The 22,716-nt window shown below is 64.8% G+C and overlaps 1 protein-coding gene across 5 annotated transcripts in view; it reads left to right on the top strand.

The window, feature by feature from the left end:
• NFIC (nuclear factor I C) overlaps positions 1-18,897 on the top strand; it is a 39,590-nt gene extending 20,693 nt beyond the window's left edge. For 3 of the 5 annotated variants that reach the window (XM_048287797.1, XM_048287796.1, XM_048287801.1), the window contains exons 3-11: positions 8,896-8,967; positions 9,487-9,561; positions 9,699-9,822; positions 10,332-10,456; positions 12,866-12,994; positions 13,109-13,293; positions 14,702-14,861; positions 16,465-16,550; positions 18,723-18,897. In XM_048287797.1, the coding sequence (XP_048143754.1) occupies positions 8,896-8,967; positions 9,487-9,561; positions 9,699-9,822; positions 10,332-10,456; positions 12,866-12,994; positions 13,109-13,293; positions 14,702-14,861; positions 16,465-16,550; positions 18,723-18,740 (974 nt within the window). In that variant the 3' untranslated portion in view covers positions 18,741-18,897. The remainder of the gene's footprint in view (positions 1-8,895; positions 8,968-9,486; positions 9,562-9,698; positions 9,823-10,331; positions 10,457-12,865; positions 12,995-13,108; positions 13,294-14,701; positions 14,862-16,464; positions 16,551-18,722) is intronic. The other 2 variants (XM_048287798.1, XM_048287800.1) reach the window with 2 other exon arrangements.
• Positions 18,898-22,716: the final 3,819 nt, after the last annotated feature.

Raw genomic sequence — 22,716 nt, 5'->3', positions numbered from 1 at the left:
CTGGTGGCTCTTTGCCTGGCACTGGCCAGAGCCCAGGGACAGACAGTGACACCACAGAGGCCACCTTGATGCCGGCAGTGCCAGCAAATCAGGTGCCAGCGTTGTGAATCATGGTGGGCACACGCTCTGCCCAGCCATCCATGGGATATGCTGGGTGTCACTGGGGAAACTGAGGCAGGGCGGGCATGTGACCTCCCCCACTACCCAGGGGAGGGGCTTGGCAGGACTACCAGGCCCTCGTGGCTTTGGGGAAAAGCGAGGACACAGCCTCCAGCAGGGAACAGCCAGGGCCAGACCCTGCCCCAGGGCCCAGGCGGGACCCCGGGCTGGTGCGGGGCACAAGTGTGGTTGCACACGCGTGTGTGGCCAGGACCTGCCGGCCCGGCCGTGTCTCCCGGCGTGTGAGCACGTGTGCTGCCAGCACCGCGTGCCTGTGCCCACGCCCGTGACTCGCCCGCTCCGGGGCAGCGTGGGACCCAACGGGGCCTGGCACCGCCGCTTCCCAGCAGGGCACTGGGGAGAGTGGGTGCTCTGCTGGGAGTGGGGGAGCCCAGCGTGCAGGCTGGGGGCTCTGGGTGTGCTGTGCACCTGGGCAGGGAATGGGGTGTCATGTACTGGGCTGAGACATGGCCATGCTGGGCTGAACTGCGATGGCATACTGCGCTTAACTGGGGTGCTGCATGCTGTGTACTGACTGGCATGGGGTTGCTGCATACTGGGCTGGACTGGGGGCACCCTGTGCTGGCTCAGCTGGGGGTGTAGTGTCATACTGGGCTGGGGTACCCTGGACTGGGCTGAACTGGGAGCACCCTGATGCTGGACTGGGAGCCCTACAGTGGCCGAGCTGAAGGCAGGGACCAGGACCCCCACTGCATCTGCAACGGGGTCCCCATATGCCACCTGGTGTGCCTCACTGGGGTGCCATGCCGGCAGGTTCCCTGGCCATGCCGTGTCCAGCTGCTGTCCCCGGGAGGTGGCTGCCCCTCTGCCACCCCCCACCCCCCCACCGGCGACCTTGACCCCGGTGTCTGGGTCCCCAGCAGCCGCAGTCACCTGACTGTCTAATTGGGAACACAGCGGCTGTAAATACTCCCTGATAAGGCCTGGCAGCCTCTCACTTTCACTGTTAAGGTCGCTCTGCCCCTGGTTAAGGGGGACCAGGATGGGCCAGGAGCAATGGCGTGGGACCCCTGAGGTGCTGCAGGGTGCTGGGTGCTCGGCATGGCCCGGTCCCAGTCCACAGTGGGCACGTTCTGTCAGGCTGTGGCTGATGGGAGGGGTCTCTGGTCTCCCACCTTGGTGGGGAAACTGAGGTAGGGAGGGACACGGAAGAAGCCACCACATCGATGGGACCCTGCATGGCACGGCCAGGCTGGTGACAGCACTCGATGGGTGCTGGGGATCACTGTACCACCGCCTTGTGGGCTCAGTGAGCTTCTCCCTGCCCGACACGCTGCCCTCCTGCTCCCTCCTGCCGGCTCCCTCCTACCTGCTCCTGCCCGGCACACTGCCCGTTCCTACCTGCCCCCTCCTGCCTGATTCTGCCTCCTCCCTCCTTCCTGCTCCCTCCCGCCTGCCCGCTCCTGCCTTCTCCTGCCTCCTCTCACCTGCCTGCCCGCTCCCCCGAGCCACCCGCAGCATCTCCAGCCCTAAGGAGAGGGGCCTGGGAGGGTCTCTCCCGCGCAGGGCCCCCCCGGCCGGGCAGTCCGGGCTCCCCGCAGCCCCCGCGGCCCCCCGTTATCAGCCCGAGCACGTGCGCCCGCGCTCCCCCGCCCCCGCCGCCCGGTTTTGCCGATGTCAGCACAATTTCCCAGCCGCTGCTCTGGCAACGCCGGGGAGGGGGGGGATGGAGGAGCCCCCGGCCCTGCGCTCTCCATCCGCAGTCTGGGGCAGCTCGGCAGGGGCTGAGCGCCCGGACGGCTCTCCCAGGCCGATGCCAAGGGCGAGCTCTGCCCCTCGGCTTTTCCCCCTATCCTCGGCTTTCAGTGCCCCCGGGATGGGCAAACTGAGGCACGACCTGTGCCGGGCTGGGGGGAGGCCCCGTCCCGGCCCTGCCGGCCCCGGGGATGGCCGCGGGGTGCAGGGAGAGCTGAGCGCCTGGGCCCTCCCCAGAGCAGCACCGGCCCTGCTCCCATCTTGCTCCCATCCTGCACCCAGCCCTACGACCGCCACCCCCGGTACCTTTGGGGAAGGATAGGATTAGGATGGGTGCGGGATGGGAGCAGGGCTGGATGCAGGATGGGTACGGGAAGGGCAGGGAATGTGAGCAGGGTTTGATGCAGGATGAGTGCTGGATGTGAGCAGAGCTGGTTGCAGGATGGATGCAGGATGGGAGCAGGGCTGGATGCAGGATGGGTGCGGGATGGGTGCGGGGCTGGGTGAGGGCTGGGCTGTGCACACCGCAGTGGGGGAGGGGACGGCGCTGCAGCCCAGAGCTGGGTGTGCGGCGGGGGGGCGGGGGGGCTGGGGGGGAGCTCGGAGGTCGCTGGTGAAAGTCAAAAGCATTGCAGTAAAATGGTAATCAATCTCCCCAGCCGATGGTGCCAGGACCTTCGGAGCATTACGGAGAGATTCCTCCCAGCAGCTCCCGACGGCAGCAGCCAGTGGAGGGGGACTTTGCCCCCCCCCGCACCCTCCCGTCAGTGCTCCCCACCTCCACGGGCTCTCTTGCTGCACCCTCACCGTGGTGCCTCCATCCCTGTATCCCCATCCCTGCATCCCCCCGTTCTTGCATTCCCACGCTGGTAGCTCCCATCCTTGGACCCCATCCCCCCCAGGCTCCCAGAGCGGGGGAGAGGCAGAACAGGGGCAGTGCTGGCCCCTCACACCCTCTGAGGTTCCCTGCCCCCCCCCCAGCCATCATGCTCAGCGGGGCAGGAGTTGGGGCTCTGCCCTGCTGTGAGCTTTTCCCGGCAGTGCCCCGAGCTGAGCCCCCAGGCCGAGTGGGGTGGGAGCAGATGGGTGCCCAGGGCAAGCAGGCAGTGGGCCCCAGGGTGGCATCGAGCTCCTGGCAGCCCCGGCCATGCTTCCGCCAGCGGACAGCACCTGGGGGGAGGCGGGGACCCCCACGCTGTGCCAGCATCTGCGTCTCCCACCGCCTGGCAGCCCCTTATCTCCCCCCACCAGCCTCGCCGCTGGCTGCGGCGCGAGGCAGATGGCACCAATCTGCCGGGGAGCCCGTGCCAGGGCTCTCATCCCAGGCGCGCTGTGGCCGTGCCAGGCCGGCCGTGCCAAGCGTCTGCTCAGCCCCTCCAGATGGAGGGGCAGGCGTTTCCCTGGGCACCGCCGCTCCGCCAGCCCCCGTGCAAATATTTATTGCCAGGGTCGTGAGAAGATTGATGGGGTTCACAATATTTGGGATCTGCCGTTCACAGAGCTGGGCACCAGCGGGCAGGCAGGCTGGAGAACCCCCCCAGCACACAGATGAACACGGGCAAGCCCTCCCCCTGGTCCAGGTATCTCTACTCGCAGTTAAACAGCCAGGGAGGCCAGGGTTGAGGGGAACGAGGTAGGCAGAACCCAGCAAGTCCAGGAGGAGACCCCCGGGGAAAGGGCACAAGTGTATGAGAGAGCAGAGAATCCGCAGGGGCTGGGTGCCTGCCCCCAGAGCTGCGTGCTGCAGAGGCGGGATGGGAGGGGGCTCCCCAGGGTGCCACGCCCCCGCCACCCCTGTCTTCTGCAGCGTCACTGCCCGGGGTCCCGCCGTTCCCGAGCCCGGCCCCGCTGCGAGCCTGGCGCTGGCACGGCCGGGGCGGTTTCCATGTGCTCGAGCTCTCCGGATCGATGTGCCGGCGACCTTGGGGAGGTCAGGGCTTCCCCGGCTCTCCCGCAGTGCGCCGAGCCGGTGGCGTGCCGGAGCCGGACGGCTTCCCCGCAGTGCCCGCTGCCAGCCCCGGCCCCGCGTCACCACTGAAGCGAGTTGCGCCGTGCTCAGCGCGGCGGCCCCGGCAGCGTGAGCGGTGCCTGCCGGGGACCTGGCACACGGTGCCACGTCCTGTGCTGCCGGAGGGGACAAGGGGCCAGAGCGGTTCCGCGCACCGTTAGGCACCCGATGAATAAAAGATGAGCGAGCTTCTCTCACGAGCACCTGCCGTCCCCCGCCCTCGCCACCCGCCGTCCCCCGCGCTGGCAAGCGCCGTGCCCTCCCCGGGGCCGCAGTTGCCATCCTGGCCGGGTGCCCGGCTTCGTGCTGCGCTGGCAAGGGACAGCTGGGGCGGCAGATGCCCACGGTGCTCTCTCCCGCCCGTGGCCGCGGGAGGGGGGAGAACAGACGTCGGCAAGCCCCCGGTGTGCCCCTGCACCCCCGATCAGGGCTGGCACTGCCAGTTGGGGCATGGGATCGGTCCCCTGTCACACTGGCCCCTGCACTGGGGTCTTGGCCCTTGGGAAGGGCTTGAGCCTGCTGCCGCAGCCCTGCGTGGTGGTGGTGAGGCAGGGGCTGGTTTTGGGGGAGCATCGGAGGGGCCATGGTGGGGGCCCATGGGACTCTGGGGGGAGGCTGGCTGTGCTGTGGGGCTCTGCCATGGGGCTGGGATTGGCAGAAAGATAGTGGCAGCATATTTCCCTTTCCCTGTCCCTGTCCCTTTTCCTTTCCCTTTCTCTCCACTTTAATTTCTTCCTTCCTTTCTCCCTCCCTCCCTCCCTTCCTTTCTCTCCTTTCCCTCTCCCATCCTCTGTCTTCTCTCCCACCCCCTCCCAGCAGCTGCACCCCCAGGTGCCCCCAGCTCAGGGCGCAGCGGCTGGATGCCAGCACCCCGCAGGGGAGAGTCCCAGGGAAGGGGGGGCTCAGCCTTCCCTTTGTCTGTCCCACTCTCCCCATCCCTTTGCCCGCTGCCATCTGTCCCCGCTCGCCTCCGCGGGCGCCGGCAGCCCTGGATGGAGCCCAGGCCTGGCAGGGCTGAGCGAGGGGGCGGCCGCGCCGCCCGCCTGGGGGGGTTCCCCCCGGCCGCTGCCATCTCCCCGTGCCGGCCGGGGTCGGCCGAGGACAAACCCGCTCGCTCCCAGCGCCGCTCGCTCGCAGCCGCCGGCCAACGTGCTCGCGCCTCCCAGGCTCCCGCCCGGGCCAGCTGGCCGCGGCCGGCGTACGTGGCAGCGGGGCGCGTCCGTCCCCCCCGCCACCGCCCCGCCACCTCGGGGGATGCCTCCGGCCAGGACCTCCCCGGGGCTTCGCTCGGCAGAGGGAGGAGGAGCTGCCGCCCCCGCAGCGTTCGTGGCTAAGGCCCAGCATAGTCGCCTCACCCCGACGGCCCCGCAGCGCTCCGGGCATGGCGGGGGGCACCGGGGGCGGGGCGGGATAGGGAGTGGGGAGGGGGGGTCCCGCGCGCCGGCCGGCCCGGCTGAGCCAGGATTTACCCGGCACACGCGGCGGTTCAGGGTATTATATAAAGGAGGTTACACAAGCAGGACTGTTCCGGGTTTATGTAAGGGCCACCCCAGCCTGGCGGCAGAGGGATGGACGGTGGGACGGGCAGCGAGGCGGGCAGTGCCGCTCGGACCTGGGGATCGCTGTGAGACTGGGACGAGGAGTTCTGGGGGGGGTCTGACAAGGCAGGGCCCCCAAATCACACCCTCCCACAGCCTCGCTCGCCCCAGCCCTTGCAGTGGGATCTGCCCCACGGCACACTGGCTCCCTCCGGTCTCCAGGGGTCTCCCATCCTGACCAGGCTGTTCACTCTGGGCCATTCTGGTCCGCGCTGTGGTCACGGCCAGCCGGAGGAGTGCAGTGACACCTGAGCAGGTGCTGGAGCTTTGTGGCCACGGAACATGGGGGCAGTTCCCCCTCAAGCCAGCCCCCAAGGGAAACTGAGGCACGGGGCAGAAGCCTGCAGGCAGCAGTGCTGAACCCTCGCCCATCTCCTGCTCTCAGTTGGCAGAGCTGGGGAAGAAGGAGGAAGACTGCTGCCCTCGATGGGGGGCTGGGACTGCTCACACCGGCGCCAGCAGCTCCCCCAGCCCCCGGCATCCTCCAGCCTCTGCGCCTGCGCCCGCGCCGTTGCCGGTAACACCGTGCCCTGTTACCGTCAGCTCTCGGGCACCGAGCCAGGGCTCTCCCGCAGCTGCGCCAGCCCCGGGGGGCACCCGGCCTGCAGTGACACCCCCCAGGGCCGGCCCTGCTGCCCGGGGGTCGTTCCCACGCGCTGAGACCGCGGGCGGGTGTCGCTGTGGGGCCCGGGGGCACCGTGCCAGCCAGCAGGGCCGGGGTGCGGGATCCGTAATTCAATGGGTGGCACGGGGCCAGGCTGCCAGCGCGGCCCGGAGCCCAGGCAGCTCGCGCCCCCCCCGGGCACACACTTGGCTATTTTTAAAAAAGAGATTGGATCGACCTGTTTGGGCACTGAGCACTCTCCTCCACCTTGCCGGAGACGACCCTGGCACTGAACCCCCTCCCCCCTGAGCGCCCCACAACGTGGCAGCAGGACCACCCCCACCTCCATCCCCCATCCCGGCCCTCCGAGGGGGTGTGGAGGGCACAGATCACCGAAGCAGCGGGGGCATGGGGGGAGCTTTACAGGCTTTTCTCCTCTCTGGTGCAGTCGAGCCACTTGTTGGGTCCTGGATCTGGAGTCTCCCCAAAACACCCCTTGTGGGGAGCGAGGCCCGGGAGCCCAGGGCTCCCTTCGCCATTTTAGCGCGCGCCAGCCGGCGCAGGCGGCCGTCACATGGCGGTGAGAGCAGCGCTTGGCCCGGCCGCCCCGCCGAGGAGGCAGCCAGAAATCTGCTGGCGAGCTCGCCCGCCCAGCCACGAGGAGCGCCGGGGGTACCGGGCCCGGGGCCCCGGCCTCGCACCCTCTGCCTCCATCGGCCCGGACACGAGGGTGCAGGGAGGGGCCGGCCCTGCTGCCAAACCTGCGAGCTCGGGAAAGTCCCCGCTGCTCCTCGGGCTGCTGTGGGTGGGAGTGGAGTGCTCGGTTTGGGGGCAGGTCCCCGGGGTGTCCCTTGGGAATGGGCGTCAGTGAGGTGGCGTTGGCGGTGATGGGTCAGGGTGGTGCCGTGGGACGGTGTGGGGGTACAGGACATGAGACCCACCCGGGGGGCACCCGGGTGAGTGCCTGGGTGCCCTGGGGGAACAGGGACCAGACTGGGGTGGTTCGGTGTGGGCAAAGGTCCATGTGGGGCACCTCAGGACGAGCAGTGGTGGGGGTCCCTGGGCTGAGCCAAGGGCTGCGTGGGCGCCTCAGAGGTACCAGGCGAGGGCACGGCCTGGGGGGCTACCCAGAGGCCGAGCACCCCAGGATTGGGCAAGTGGGTGCTATCTGGGAGGCAAGTGGGGCCCCAGGGAGCCCTGAGGCCACAGTGGGGGGCTGTGGGGAGCCGGGCCGGCCTCAGGCTGTGACCGCCAGCCTCCGTCCCGCGCCTTGGCCAGGCTCCACCACTAACCACTTCCAGAGCCGCCGCCAGATTTGTTGTTTTTAGAGGCGAGGAGGGGCCGTGTCCGGCCACGCGGTGCCCCTGGATGCGCGGGGGGTCCCCGCTGCCACTCCCCCCTGTCCCGGCTGGTTTGTGCCCCGCTCACTCCCACCACCCGCGCCCCGGTACTTGGGCACACGGCCGCTTCAAAATGGGGGAATAAGGTTAGAAAAAGAAAAATGGAGAGAAGGGAAGGAAAAAAACCCTGCGCCTGTCTCCAGGGGGAGTTTCTGCTCCCTAAAATGGCTGCCTGGAGGGAGCCAGGGGTGCGGGCACGGGGGGGGCTGGTGGTGGGGAGCAGCTTCAAGGCAGGATGCCATGGGGCTGCCAGCGTGGTGCCAGGCTGGCACGGGGTGGGTGGAGGGGAACGCGGCAGCTGGGCAGGGAGACAAAATGGCTGATTTGGCATCGGCATTGAGCAGCACCAAGGGGGTGTGGGCACACAGGGCTGTCAGGCTGGGAGGTGGCACAGTCCCACTGCCCCCATGGATAGTGTGCCAGGTGGGCAGCACACAGGGGTGGCAGGGTGGGGGGTGGCATGGTGCCCACATGGATAACTTGCCCAGCCAAGGATAACCAGCCTGGGAGCCACATGTGAGTGCAAGGGACTTGAGGGGAGAAAAAGGGGGAGAAAAACAGGGAGAAAGGGAAGAATCCCAAGGCGAGCACATGGGCCGGCAGTGGCAGCTGCGTGGTTTTGATGGTGTTTTTGGATTGTCTCAGCCCTTTCCTGACATCTGCCAAGACTGCCAGAGAGAAATGCCGAAGGCCAGGGGGTGGGAGGAGGATGGAGAAGCAGTGGGAAGAAGGAGTATGGGGGAGAAATACATGGCAAAAGTCATGGAAGGGCTTTGAGAGCAGCCAGGTGAGGAAGGATGCTCCTGACTGCAGTGTCTTTGCCGTGCCAGGCTGCTGAGCTCAGCATCTGAGCCGGGATATTTTTAGCCAAGAGAGAGCAGGGCCGGACGGGGCTCCAGGGGTCAGTGCCGGTGCTGCCCCAAGCCCTGCTGCCCTCCAGGAGCTGGGCAGAGGCAGGACAAGGTGCCACAGGTTATGCCATGCTGCAGTTACGCTGCCTGGTGGGGCAGCACTGGGTCATGGATGTGGCTGGAGAGAGGAGAGCAGGCAGCAGGCTGGAGCAGGGCCAGGTGACCATCACCCGGCCCAGCACCGGGGGTCTCCGCCCTGTGGGCAGCGGTGCCCAGATCCTGCATGTGGGGCTGTCCGTGCTCCTGTCGCTGGCGGGGAGGGCAAGGGGGGGCTGGTCGGCGACTGTTCCTCAGTGACTGGGGATATGCCAGCTTGGTGGTGGCCCTACTGCGTGGTGAGAGCTGCTGGGCAGCCTGTGCCTCAGTTTCCCCCAGCAGGGCAACGAGGGGGCAGTCAGCTGGTGGGCAGCCCTGGCTCACACCAGCATGGAGGCTCACACTGGCACGGGGGGCTCACAGCAGCACGGGGGGCTCACCCTGGTGGGTTTTCCTCTTGCAGATGCAGAGCAGAGCAGCAGCCCCCGGACAGGCATTGGCTCGGACCAGGAGGACAGCAAACCCATCACGCTGGGTGAGCGCAGCGGGCAGGGCTTGGGCAAGGGGACAGGGGACACCCCAGCCTGTCCCTGGGGTACCTGCCATGGGGGGGGAGGAGGGCCCATGACACACAGCCAAGCCCCCCGTGCTACGGCTCTGGTGTCCCCCAGCCCCAGCCAGCCGCTGCCTGGCACCTGCAGCGAGCTGGGCATAGCCTTAGCCTTGTCTTACACCCAGCAGAGTCCCACTGAGGCCACAGCCCTTGGGGACAGCAACTGCCATGGAGGTCCCATGGTGGGGGTGCAGCCCCAAGCCCTGCCAGCACTCTCAGCCACAGGGAAACTGAGGCACTGAGCAGCTCCAGGGCGTCTTTGGCAGAGGGGACCAGTTCGGGTGGTCTCTTGCTGGAGCAGGGAGTGGAGTGGAGGCTGAGGAGGGGGACAGATGGGGATTTGGGGGTGTTGGGGTGCCCTGATGCATCGCCACAAGGCAGTGCAGGATGAGAGGGGTGCTCCTGTTGTCCCCTCAGCACGCCCTCCTCTCTCCTGCACAGATTCGACAGACTTCCAGGAAAGCTTCGTCACCTCGGGGGTGTTCAGTGTCACCGAGCTCATCCAGGTGTCCCGGAGTGAGTGTCACTGTGATGCCACAGCCCAAGTCCCCGCTGCCTGGGCACACCAGTGTCCCAACAGCCCCCCCACCCCACAGTGGGCTGGGACTCCTCTCCCCACCAGGCCCCCCTGACCCCCGTCTCTCTCCCCACAGCGCCAGTGGTGACGGGCACGGGGCCAAACTTCTCCCTGGGAGAGCTGCAGGGCCACCTGGCCTATGACCTGAACCCCTCCAGCACCGGCATGAGGAGGACACTGCCCAGCACCTCCTCCAGTGGGTAGGTGCCACTGGGGCTGTGCCAGGGCGGTGCTGGGGCCAGCCCGAGCCTGGCCATGAGGAAGGACGGGGGCAGCCAGATCCTGCCACGGCCTGGCACTGACCCATGACAAGCCGGGAGAGCTGGGGGTGTCCAGCCTGGATAAGAGAAGGCTCCAGGGAGAGCTCAGAGCCCCTTCCAGTGCTTAAGGGGCTCCAGGAAAGCTGGAGAGGAAGTTTGGACAAGGGCCTGGAGGGACAGGACACTTCTGGCTTCCACTGCCAGAGGGCAGGGCTAGATGGGTTCACTTCCCTATGAGGGTGGGCAGGCCCTGGCACAGGGTGCCCAGAGCAGCTGGGGCTGCCCCTGGATCCCTGGCAGTGCCCAAGGCCAGGCTGGACACTGGGGCTTGGAGCAGCCTGGGACAGTGGGAGGTGTCCCTGCCCATGGCAGGGGTGGCACTGGATGGGCTTTGAGGTCCCTCCCAACCCAGACCAATCCATGATTCTGTGACCCTTCCCTATCCTCAGGAGCAAACGGCACAAGTCGGGGTCCATGGAGGATGACATCGACACCAGCCCTGGGGGCGAGTACTACACCTCCTCCAACTCCCCCACCAGCAGCAGCCGCAACTGGACAGAAGACATGGAAGGGGGTTGGTGTCACCTCGTTACCAGTGCTCTTCCGCTGCCCCGGGGCCCCCATCCTGCTCCCAGCGTTCCGCAAACCACTGCCAGAACCCCCTGTGACCATCTGGGCACTGCCCGTGCCCTGGTGTCCCTATGGGCCTTCAGGTCACAGCACACACTGGCTGTGGGGGCTGCGCTGCCACCCTCAAGTCCCTCAGAACATCCCTGTTTTTCCAAGGATCTGTGGGGTTGCTGTCAACCCCCCCTTATGTAGGCACAGGCTCTCCATAGGTGCCCAGGTGTGTCTGTGGCCCCCCACTTCGGGCAGGGCTCTGTGGGGGCTGCGGTGTTGCTACAGGGCCCCCCCATTTCAGCATGGGCTCTCTCTATAGGGCCAACCCAGCCTCCAGCCCCACACCAGCCTCCCCCGGCCCCACACTGCTGTGGACAGCTTTCTGGCTTGGTGGGTTTTTTTCCCTTTCCTGTCTAGACAGCCCCAATTAGCTGTTCATTAAGAAAGGGGGGGGGGGGCTGGGCTAATTAAAGCGATGCTGCAAGGCTGGCACAGCAGCTCCCACGCCCCGAGGTGCAGGCAAAGAAGCTGCTCCTCTTCCTCCTCCCTTGGCTCTTCTCCTGCCTCACCCAGCAGTGGGGTGGGCTCCACATCAGCCCCCCAGCCCTGCCAGAGCCTGGGGGTGCCCAGATGGGGGGCTGGAGGTACCGATCCTGTTGGAAGGAGGTTTGGGCGATGCAGGTCCAGCCCCCAAACTGTATCCTGTGTGTGCAGGAACTGTGCCCCATCCTGCCCCATGGGGCTGGTGCATGGGGGGTCCTGGGGAAGGTGCAGCCCCCTCCCCAAAGTGGTGCATGGAGGCAGGAGGGAGCTGTGCCAGGGCATCTGTCCCCTGCCGGTGGCCTGACCCGGGCAGGGGTGAGGGTGGCTAGCAGAGGAGCTCAGCCACGGCGGCGGGGGGGGGGGGGTGGGTTTGGCAATCCTGTACGGGATGTTCTGGGAAATCCTCCTAACGCCCGGCTGAGAACGGGCTAAACCCATTACCAGGCCTGGGCCAAATGGCCAGAGCTAAAGCCACGGCAGTGGGAGATTAACGTGCCTGCCAACCCCCCTGCTCAGCCCCATGCCCCGGGGTGGCCTCGGGGACCCGGGCAGCTGCTGCTTCTGGCGAGGTCACCCCCATGCCGGCACCTCTGTGCCTCCCCAGGAGCTCCTGTAGCCCCCAGCCCCATGTGCCAGGGGAGGTGGGTGCCATGTGGGGGCTGCAGGGTCACAGTGGCACCCATGAGGGCACCCACTTGTGCCACCAGGGTGGGACACACACAGAGCTGTGTGCACCCGCATGCACACACCTGCAGGGTCACACCTGTGCACAGGTGTGCAGGGACACACACACAGGTACACAGCTGTGCTGGTACACAGCACACACACACACACACACAGGTACACAGCTGTGCTGGTACACAGCACACACACACACACAGCTGTGCTGGTACACAGCACACACACACATACACAGCTGTGCTGGTACACAGCACACACACACACACACACAGGTACACAGCTGTGCTGGTACACAGCACACACACACACACAGCTGTGCTGGTACACAGCACACACACACAGGTACACAGCTGTGCTGGTACACAGCACACACACACAGGTACACAGCTGTGCTGGTACACAGCACACACACACACACAGCTGTGCTGGTACACAGCACACACACACAGGTACACAGTTGTGCTGGTACACAGCACACACACACACACACAGGTACACAGCTGTGCTGGTACACAGCACACACACACAGGTACACAGCTGTGCTGGTACACAGCACACAGCACACACACACACACACACACACAGCTGTGCTGGTACACAGCACACACACACACACACAGGTACACAGCTGTGCTGGTACACAGCACACACACACACACAGCTGTGCTGGTACACAGCACACACACACACACACAGGTACACAGCTGTGCTGGTACACAGCACACACACACACACACACACAGAGGTACACAGCTGTGCTGGTACACAGCACACACACACACACACACACAGGTACACAGCTGTGCTGGTACACAGCACACACACACACACACACACAGGTACACAGCTGTGCTGGTACACAGCACACACACACACACACATTCATACATACAGCTGTGTGCACACTCACACACACCCTGTGCGTGTGCATGCCTGTGGTAGCCCCAGAGGTGCCCACACGTGTGCTCACCCTCCTGCCGGCACACACACTCACAGCACCACCCGCCCCACGCCCACCCTGACCCCGGGGTGCCCCTTGCCCCCAGAATGGGCTCCCCCAGCACTGCACTGAGATGGCAGCAGCCGTGGGATTTCGGGTCCCATGGCAGGTCCTGACGTTGCGCCCCACTTTCCCCAGGCATCTCCCCAACCGTGAAGAAGACAGAGATGGACAAGTCCCCCTTCAACAGCCCATCGCCCCAGGACTCCTCGCCCCGGCTGAGCAGCTTCACGCAGCACCACCGTCCCGTCATCGCTGTGCACAGTGGTGAGTGTCCTGCCAGGGAAGCCGAGGCACAGAGTGAGCGCTGAGCGGTCGAGGGGCTAGGGCAGCCACTAGCTAGTGACACAGGTGTGCGTCCTCTTTTGCTGTCTCCCGCAGGTATCGCCCGAAGCCCGCACCCATCGTCTGCGCTGCATTTCCCCACCACCTCCATCCTTCCCCAGACGGCCTCCACCTACTTCCCGCACACGGCCATCCGGTATCCGCCTCATCTCAACCCGCAGGACCCGCTCAAAGACCTTGTCTCGCTGGCCTGCGACCCGTCCAACCAGCAGCCCGGACCGGTAAGGACGCAGCCCCGTCCCCGCACCCATCGCTCGCCTCGCCGTGGGCACCGGGGGCTGCTGCCAGCCGGGCTGCCCGAGGAGAGTCCCCCGGACCGGCCACCGCCGCCGTCACCTCTGCCGCCGCACGGGGGGGGTCGGGGTGTTCCGGTGGCGCTGGTGGGGTGTTCGCTGGGGCTGAGCTCCAGCCGTGCCGTGCGTTGGTTCGGGAGCGCTGCTGCGCCTGCTGCGTGTTGGCACCTCGTGTCTCCGGCGATGGAGGTGCTGTGCCCCGGCTCGGCGCGGGGACACCGCGGGTGTTGGGGTGCTGGGGCTGAGCCGTCAGCCGGAGCTGGGGTGTCGGGGGGGAGCGAGATGTCTGCCAGGGGTGTGTTACCATCTCCCAGAGTCACCGTCCGCCAGCCTGTCCAGGAGAGTGATGGGCTTGGCGTGCTCCATCCACCTGCAGAGCCCACGGGTGACCCGTCAGCTCCTCACTGTACCCGTGTCCCCAGTGTGCCTGCGGGGATGGCAGAGCCACACTGTGCTGCTGTGGGCCTTCCCTTGCCACAGCGGCCTGCACCCCATGCACCCAGTGCACCCCACAGACATGGGACCCCACACACCCGGGACCCCACACCCCATGCTCCCATCACCAAACAACCCATGCAACCAGCACCGTGCACATGCAGCACCCAGTGCATGCAGCACCCAAACCATCACCCCATACACCCAGCGCCCCCACACACAGCACATGCCCCACCACCAGCACCCCGCACACCCCGTGAAGGGCACCCTTCATACCCGAAGCTGGAGCCTGGGAGTGTTCCCGCTTCCACACCATCCTGTGGCCCGCTTCCACATCCCCTGTGCCCCGCTTTGTCCTCCCAGATGCAGAGCTCTTGGGGAGCCCTTCTGACTTCTGCCCACCGCTTGCCTGTTTCCCCTCACCAGCAGGGCCTGATGCCAAGGTGAGGGGCATGGCCACTCTTCCCCTGTGCAGTGGCTCAGTGCTGGCTGATGGACACCAGATCAGGAGCAGCCCACGGCCAGGTTGGGCACAGAGCACTGGTGCAGGAGCCTTTGGAGGCTCTGGGTGCCCCTACCCCTCCAGGCAGTGCTTCAGAGGCCCCCCTGTCACTGCAGAGAGGAGTCCCAGCGCCCCGGCTCCAGCATGCGCCACTGTGGGTCATGACTCCCATGGGGCCTCTGTCTCCACAGCCCCCCAAATCCCTCCTGTCCCGCCGTCATTTCCTGCCTGCTGCCAATGCCGACCATTCAGGGCTGCTCTGAGACCCAACAAACTCATGTCTGCAGTGAGGGACACCCCGTGCCTGTTCCGGGGGTGTCCCCGGGGCTCCCCGGCCATGCTGGTGTGCGTGTGTCCTAATGGCTTGTGCTGTTTGTTTTTTGTCTGTGTTGTCCCCAGTTAAATGGAAGTGGTCAAGTGAAAGTGCCCAGCCACTACCTGCCCACGCAGATGCTGGCGCCGCCACCTCCCCCCGGCATGCCCCGCTTGGCCGTCTCTCCTGACACCAAATCCACCACGACAACTTCCGAGGGAGGGACGACCTCGCCGACATCACCCAGTAAGCACCCGCGGCGCCCACCCTGCTCCCCGGCCCGGCTGGCCCCCTCCTCTCGCAGCCCCCCAGGGTGTCCCCTCATCCCGGTGCTGGGGGGATGTTGGCGGAGGTGGCCTCCCCGCAGCCGGGGAGAGGGCGGCAGCTGGCACACCATGAGTTTGCTGGGTCTCAGGCAGGTCGGAGTGGACAGGGTTTGGGCAAGTGGCTGCTGTGGCCGCTGAGCCAGGGGGTCCCGAGCTGGTCCCAGGGACCAGCTCGAGCCCCATGTCCCTCTGAGCGTGAGTGGAGCCGCAGCAGGGCTCCCCAAACCAGTGTCCTGCCCAGACCCTCGGTGTGGGCAGTGCTGTGGGGGAGGCCGTGGCCTCTCCGTGTCTGTTTATCCCACCATGGTGGTGGCTGTGCTGCCGGGAACGGGGACCAGCTGGCACGCGGGTGGCACTGGGACTAGGGACAGTGTGCCTGGTGTGCTGTGTGGGCTGTCGTACTCTTGCTGCCATGGGGGTCCTTGGTGCTGGGGACTCTGGTCTCGTGGGGATGTGAAGTGACACCAGAGAAAGGATTTTGTGCGGGTCCCCCAGAGCCCTTGGCAGGTGGCACCTGGGATCTTCATTAGCACGGTGGCTGACAAACTCTTTGCCCTCCGCTCCACCTCAGGGCCATAAGTGCCTTGGCCAGGAGGTTTTCGGGGTGCTGGGCCCAGCAGCCAGAGGCACCCCAGACTGGCACTGGGGTGTGTGCTGCAGTGGTGGGACACCGTGCCGTCGCCACATTCTGTGAGGAGTTGTTCCTGTTCCCATCGTGCTGTACCTATGGGACATGCTACCCCAAGTGGCTGCTGTGTCCCCACACAGTCGAGCCCTGCCTGGTTGGGCCATTACCCTGTCCCTGAGTAATGGGCCATGGCTGATTGCCAGCAGCTGGTCAGCAGGTATGGATATCCCATGGCATGGAGGAGCCAAAGCCTGGACAATCTGGAGGGGACAGTATGGGATGGCATGGGGTGGCCTGGCTGATAATGGGGTCACAGCCTTGGGGAGGGACAGAGGAGTGCAAGTTCCTGCAGGCTCAGGGAAGGATGCATTAGGGGGACACTGGCTGTCCCCAAGGGTTGCAGCTGGCTCCAAGTCCCCCATTCCCCTTGGCAGCACTCTGCTTCCAGCAGGGCTGCACCCAGATGCTCAGCAGGGCTGGAGGTCCCACTGCTGGACCCCCAGCTGAGGGATGGAGGTGGCAGCAGGGTGATGTGGCCAAGTGGAACTGGTGGCTCCCTTCGTTCTCCCCGTGGCAGCTCAGCTCTGGAAGCCGCAGCGCGGGCACAGCCGGGAGCACCATCTGCGCCTGCACCCCGGGGCACCTCGCCCCCTCAGCCTGTCATCGTCCCGAAACCACGGGTGGTACCGTCCGAGCGCAGCACCCCTGGGTGCAGCACCCCTGGGCTCCATTCGCCTGCCATCAGGTCACAGCCAGGGACGTCGCCCAGTCGCCAGCGCCGGGTGCCAGGGAGCTCCGTCCCAGCAGTGCCAGGGAGAGGGCCGGGCCTGGCCCCGGGGGGGACAATGGCAGTGCCACCCACAGCCCCGTTAACGAGCTCTCGTTTGTTCCCCAGCCTACTCTGCACCAGGCACGCCCCCTGCGAACCGTTCCTTCGTGGGATTAGGACCAAGGGATCCTGGGAGTATCTATCAGGCACAGGTGAGAGCGGGGATGCTGCTGGGGGGACCCTCCTGCCCTCGCCCCGGGCACCCTCGCCATGGCATCACCGTGGGCATCGCCGTGGGCATGGCCAGTGCTGGCATCGCCGTCGTGGCTGTCGCTGATGTGATATTGCTGATGTGGGCATCCCCGCCATGGCGTCCCTGCCGTGGCATCACTGCTGTGGCATCACTGCCATGGCATCGCTGCTGAGGGCATTGCCACCATGGCATCACTGCCGTGGGCACTGCCACCATGGCATCACTGCCATGTCATTGCTGCCATGTTTATTGCTCCTGTGGGCATTGCTGCTGTGGGCATCACCACCATGGATATTGCCACTGTGGCGTCCCTGCCACGGGTCATTGCTGCTGTGGATGTAACCTCCATGGCCATTGCTGCCATGGCCATCGCTGCCATGGCCATCGCTGCTGCGTCTGAGGCCACAAGGAGTGTCACCACAGCAGTGGCATCACTGCCATGGACATTGCCACCACTGGCGTTGCCACTGCAGGCATTGTGGACATGGGTATTGCTACTGTGGGCACTGCCACTTTGGGCACCACTGCTGTGTATGTCACCACTGTGGGGTTATTTCCATGTGCAGTGCCACCGTGGGCATCACCACCACGGCATTGCAGCTCTGGCACTGCCACTGACGGCTTTGCTGCTGTGGGCATCACTGCCTTGGCATCACCGCTGTGGCCCATGGGCATTGCTGCCATGGCGTCCTCGCTACGAATTGGTACAGGGCACTACAGGGCCTTGGGCACTGCTGGTGGCTCAGGGCCACCATGAGTCCTCCATCATAGCGGGAGGTCACTGCCATGCTCCAGCTGCACCCTGCCTGGCACCACCTGGCACCCTGCCCAGGTGCCAACAACATCCCCAAAGGAGGAGCAGCAGGGCCGTGTGTCCCCCTCTGTGTGGGCACAGCCACCTGCTCTCATCCAGCTGTGCCCATGGCCACTCCAGCTGCAGCGGGAGGTTGTGTGCGCCTTTCCAGGGGCTTTCCATTAGTCCTGGCTTCTGGAGCTGGCATCGGTGCTGCAGGCAGTGCAATGGTGCCAGGACAGGGGTGGCAGCTCCTGGCCTCACTTGTGACATGAGTGGTTTGGCCTCAGCATTCCCTGCAGGGGCAGTTGCGGTGGCTGCAGTCCTGCCTGGCGGGGGACACGGGTGACAGGACAGTGGGATGGGGCTGTGGATGGTGCCGTGTTGGGGCACCCTAGGCTGCTGCCCTGGCTGGGGGGGAGTACTCAGGGGGCTGTGCCGTGCCAGGGTGTGGGTACTTGGGGGCTGTGAGCGGTGACACGGCACCCGGGGGTGCTGTGCTGTGCCAGGCTGTGAGATTTGGGAACCATGAGCTGGGACACCCGAGGGTGCTGTGCCGTTCCTGAGGAAAAACATGGGGGACCCGGCTCTGATCACAACCCCCACTCTGCCTCAGTCCTGCACATGGGGTGGGTACTCCAAAGGCCTTGGGTCCCTAAAGAGGAGACCTGGGACAGAACCAGGAGAACCTTGTAGGAGCAGGGGGCCAGAGTCCCTGTCCCGACACGGGGGTCGCAGCCACTCAGTCCCAGGACACCAGGGTCCCTGTGTATGGATGTCCCCAGTCATGCTCGGGGAGGCTCCCCAGGGCTCAAGAATGCTCTGCCTGGGGAAACTGAGGCACGGGCGAAGGAGGCGGTGTCATGGGAGGAGCAGCTGAGACCTGCCACGCTCTGGTCATGTGTGGCGGGGCCTGGAAGGGTTAAGGGAAGCAGCGGCCCCGAGCTGTCTCGTTTCCAACGGAAACCAGACATGAGGTAATCGGGAATGAACTTGAACTTGGGGCTGGGGGGGGGGAAACAATGGGAGGGTGGCAGGGGGCCACCTCGCGGGGTCCCCAGCCGTGCCACCCCCCCTACCTGTCCCCAGGCGGCACCAGTCCTTGGGGAGAGTCGCCTTTGCCGTGAAGGTGCGGAGGGACCGGCCCCCAGGGGAACGCGGGTGGCCGCGGTGCGGAGGACGGCCAAACTCAGTGCAGGAGTGGGGACGCCAGCCCCGTGCGCCGAGCAGGGCACAGCGCGGGCACAGCGGGGGTCTGGGGTCTGGGGACCGGCCGGGGGACGGAGCAGCTCCGCGGGGCAGAGCACTAACGCCGGCCTCTCTCCTCTCTCCCGGCAGTCCTGGTACCTGGGATAACCGCCGCCGTGCCGCCCCTTCGCCTCCCTTCTCCTCTGCTTTAGGCACCCCCAGAGGAACATCCCCGTCCCCGAGCACCAGGCCCAGCCTTGCGGTGACGACGGAGAGCGCGGCCTCACGACGACGACGACGACGACGACAAGCAAAACCCACACCCGAAGGAAAGAGCGAGGGAAAGGAAGAAGGAAAAGGGTCAAACTGTTTTAAAAAGGAAAAAAAAAGAAAAAAACAAACAAAAAACAAACAAACCAACAACCCATCCCAGGAGGACCTTTCCCTCCACCCCGGCGATGCGCCAGAAAACAAAGAAACAGAAAAAAAAAAAAGAAAAAAAAGAAAAAAACACTATTATTTACCCCGTCGGCCGGCGCCGCGCTGAGACCTGACACAAGTCGTGCCAGCAACGCCTCCCGGAGCGGCTGCAGGGCCGCGGCGCCGAGCCCCGCCGGCCGCTCGAGTATGCAAACGGCTTTGACTCTCTCGTTCTTGCCTCTATGTGAGTAAAAAAGATCAAAACCTCCCCCGCCGACCCCCCCGGCCCCAGACTCTCGGGGGGCCCCGGGGCTGGGGTGGGGCGCGGCGGGGCGGGGTGGGGGAACCCCTCCTGCTGCCGGAGCCCCGCGGACCGGGCGCGCTCGTGGTCGGGGCGGGTGATGCTCCGTGCTGTGCAAGCGCCTCGGGGACGGGCGGCACCGTGCTGCAGTGACACGGTGACGGTGGTGCGGTGGCACGGAGACATGGTGGCACAGTGGCTCGAGCGGGTGGCACAGGAGGAGGGGGCTTGTGGCCACGGAGGGTGCATGGGCACGGCCAGAGATGGTCGCGGCGGCGGTGGCACCTCGGTTCCCGCGCGGACGCGGTGTCGGGACTCTCCCACCACGGCCCCAAACGTCACAGCGGCGGTGGCACCCCGATTCCACCGGGGAAACGGCATGGGGACTGTCGCAGCCCGGCCCCCATGGTTCCCGGGCGGCCACCCGTCGCGCCGGGGCACCGGTCACCATCCCTCTGGTCACCTTCCTCCCCCAAGCCTGCACCGGCCCCGGCCCCAGCCCCGTGTGTTCCCACCGTGTCCCTGTGTCCCCCGGCGTGTCCCCGCGCCCGGGGGGTCCGTGGGGCTGGGGGGCTTGCGTCCGTGTGTTTGAGCTATGCATTCCTGTGGACAGGTACCAGGTGGGAGGCAGGGGAGGGTGCGCTCGTGTTGCACATTTTGTAGGAAATGCACTTTTAAGAGGGAATCGTCAAAAAAAAAAAAAAAAAAAAAAAAGAAGAAGAAAAAAAGAAAAAGAAGAAAAGAAAACAAAATCACAAAAAAGGAGGAAGAGGAAGAGGAGGAGGAGGTGGAGTCCCCGGCACTAGCTTGCCGGGACGGCTGGTTTGGGGTTTTTGGGTTTGGTGGTTTGTTTTGTTTTTTGTTTTTTGGGGTTTTTTTTTTTTTTCGGATACAAAAGGATGGAGCAAAGAAGCCCGAGCGAGGGAGAGGGCAGAGCTAGCCCCCCGGAGCCCCTCGAAGTCCGCCGGAGTCCCCCGGAGCCCTCAGCCCCGCGTCAAGTGCCTGAACTGCAGCGGGGAGGGGTCCCGGCCTCCCCGGAGGAGCCCCCGGCCGGGGGCAGCGCGGGAGAAAGCGCTCGGCCATCCCCGTCCCGTGCGGTGACAGCGTGGCCGGGAAGGGGACGCAGGGACGTGGCAGTGCCTTAGAGCAGAGGGACCCCCTCGACGGCCGAGGCGAGGAGGAGGAAGAGGACGAAGGTCCCGCTGTCCCCAGCGAGATGAGGAGACTGGTCCCCAAAGGATCTCCGGCCCAGAGGACACCCGAAGGGTGGTGATGGAGAGAAACCACCGTGGGATGTCCAGGAGCCGGGGATGCCACCGAGGCCACCGTCGCCACCCGCCTGGCCCCCTCCCCTGGCACCCAGAGCCGCCCCGAGGACCACCGGCATCGCATCCCCCATCCCAGTGGCCCCCGCTTCCCCCCGCTTCCCACCCCCCCGGGACGGCACAACGAAGCACCAGGGAAAGGGCTGACGCAGGAAATCCCGGGAGACAGAAAAATAATCAAAAAGGACAAGAAAAGGAGAAAACCCACCAAAAAAAAAAAAAGAAAAAAGAAAAAAAGGAAAAAAGAGCAACAACAAAAAAAGCGCTTGGCGGAGAGGGAAACCTGGTTTTTTTTTAAAGATCTGAGAAAAGAAACACATGAAAAAAAAGACAAAAAGACAAAAAAAAAAAAAAAAAAGACAAATAAACTGCATGGTGCTTTAACAGGATCTGGTGACCTGGCTCAACCCAGCCGCGGCTGGCTGATGCTGTGCATGGCAGACTCTATTAACCGGCTCTACCTTCCCCTTCAGCAAAAGAGAAAAAAAAGAGGAAAAAAAACCAAAAAAAATCTGTATAAAAGAAAAAAAAAAAGCCGTAAAAAAAACACACACAAGAAAAAAAATCCATGTTTTCCTAATTTGCACGAAATTTTATACCACATGATGTGCCTTGCCTTCGAAGCCTAAGTATTACTGGACCCGATATCAGTGCGAGGGAGTCGCTGCATGCCCGGGGCTCCCGGGGGGCCGGGGGGGCCGGGGGCCGCTGCCCCCCCCTCGCCTCCTGCATGGCTTCTTCTCGGCCGGAAAAGTCCCTTTTTCTCTCTATTCTTCTTTTTTAACCGATTTTCCCCCTCAGAAACGTCTTCCAGTTGGTAATACCGATGCATCCTCTGCGCCAACACACCGGAATATGCAATAGCTGTGGGGGGGGGCCGGCCGGGGGGGCGGCCACCCCTTTGCTTTGCCTCTCTTTTATTTGTTTTCCTTCCCTTTTGGGGGGTTTTTATTTGTTTTTTTCTGCTTCCAGCAACCAAAGGCAGCGAGGCGGGAGGCGGCAGCGACCCCCGGGCCAGAGCCCCCCAGAACGCTCGGGGGGGGACCCAGTGTCCGGGCGCGGCAAGACTGACCGGCATGTGGTGGGGTCCGTGCGGGGAGGAGCAGGGATGGAGACCCGCAGGGCTGATCCTTACGGGGGGGTCACAGGGTCCCACCCCCCCCAAGGGGACCCCCACTTTTTCATTGGTTTTCAATGGGGCGCAGGGCCAGGAGGGCTGAGCCCAGCTGCTCTCGTGACAGGAATGGAACCGTGTGAATGTAGCTGTGCCCCCCCCGGGCTGGTGTCAGGGGGGTCACAGCCTTCCCCCCACCTCCACCCCATCGGCTTCATCCCCGGGGGTCCGGCTGGCGCAGCAGGGAATGGCAGGAGGCGCCTTCTCGCCGCCTCTCCCTGCTGTGCCCGCTGCCGAGCAGGGGCCCGACACCCCCTAAAAACCCAGAATTTGCCTTAAAACCCCAGCGTTCCGCCGGCTGGAGAGACCCCCCCCAACCTCCCTGAGGCTGAGGACTGACGCGGGTCGTGACACCGGTGGGCGGGTGGCACCGGCATCGCTGCTGCTCGGGCATGAAGAAACGTCGTCGTCAACAGTTTTTAATTTTAATTTTTTAATTTTTTTTTTTTTTTTTTGGTGTCTAAAAGTATTAGTGGGGGGTGACGGGGTGGTCGCGTCCCGCCGGGTTTCACCCACAGTTGAGGCTGGTTTGAGGGTCCCAGACCCTTTGGGAGGAGCCTTGGGGGACGCTTCTTTATGCAAGGTGCAGTATTGATTTCTGCAAGGACAATGCAAGGAGGGAGCGGGGGCGGCGTCCAGCTGGGGGGGGGGGGGGGGAGGAATGAAAAATAGAATTTAAAAAAAAGAGGGGAAAAAAAGGACAAAATTAAAAAAAAAAAACGAGAGAGAATTTTTTTTAAAAATAGAAAAACAAAAAACAAAAAAAATTGGGGGGTTAAGGCTGGAAAAGGCTCAGCTCAAAGCAAAAAATATTAAAAAAAAAAAAAAGAAAGCATTTTTCAGCGGTGACAGCGACAGCGAGAGCGGAGGGAGGGAGCGGGGGGCACCGGGGCAGCCCCTCCGGCCAGCCCCGGGGAGGCGAGG

This window comes from Corvus hawaiiensis, chromosome 28, assembly GCF_020740725.1.
Source record: "Corvus hawaiiensis isolate bCorHaw1 chromosome 28, bCorHaw1.pri.cur, whole genome shotgun sequence".
Taxonomy (NCBI): Eukaryota; Metazoa; Chordata; class Aves; order Passeriformes; family Corvidae; genus Corvus; species Corvus hawaiiensis.
The sequence above is the reverse complement of the archived record's forward strand: the minus strand, read 5'-3'. Positions and strand labels throughout refer to the sequence as shown.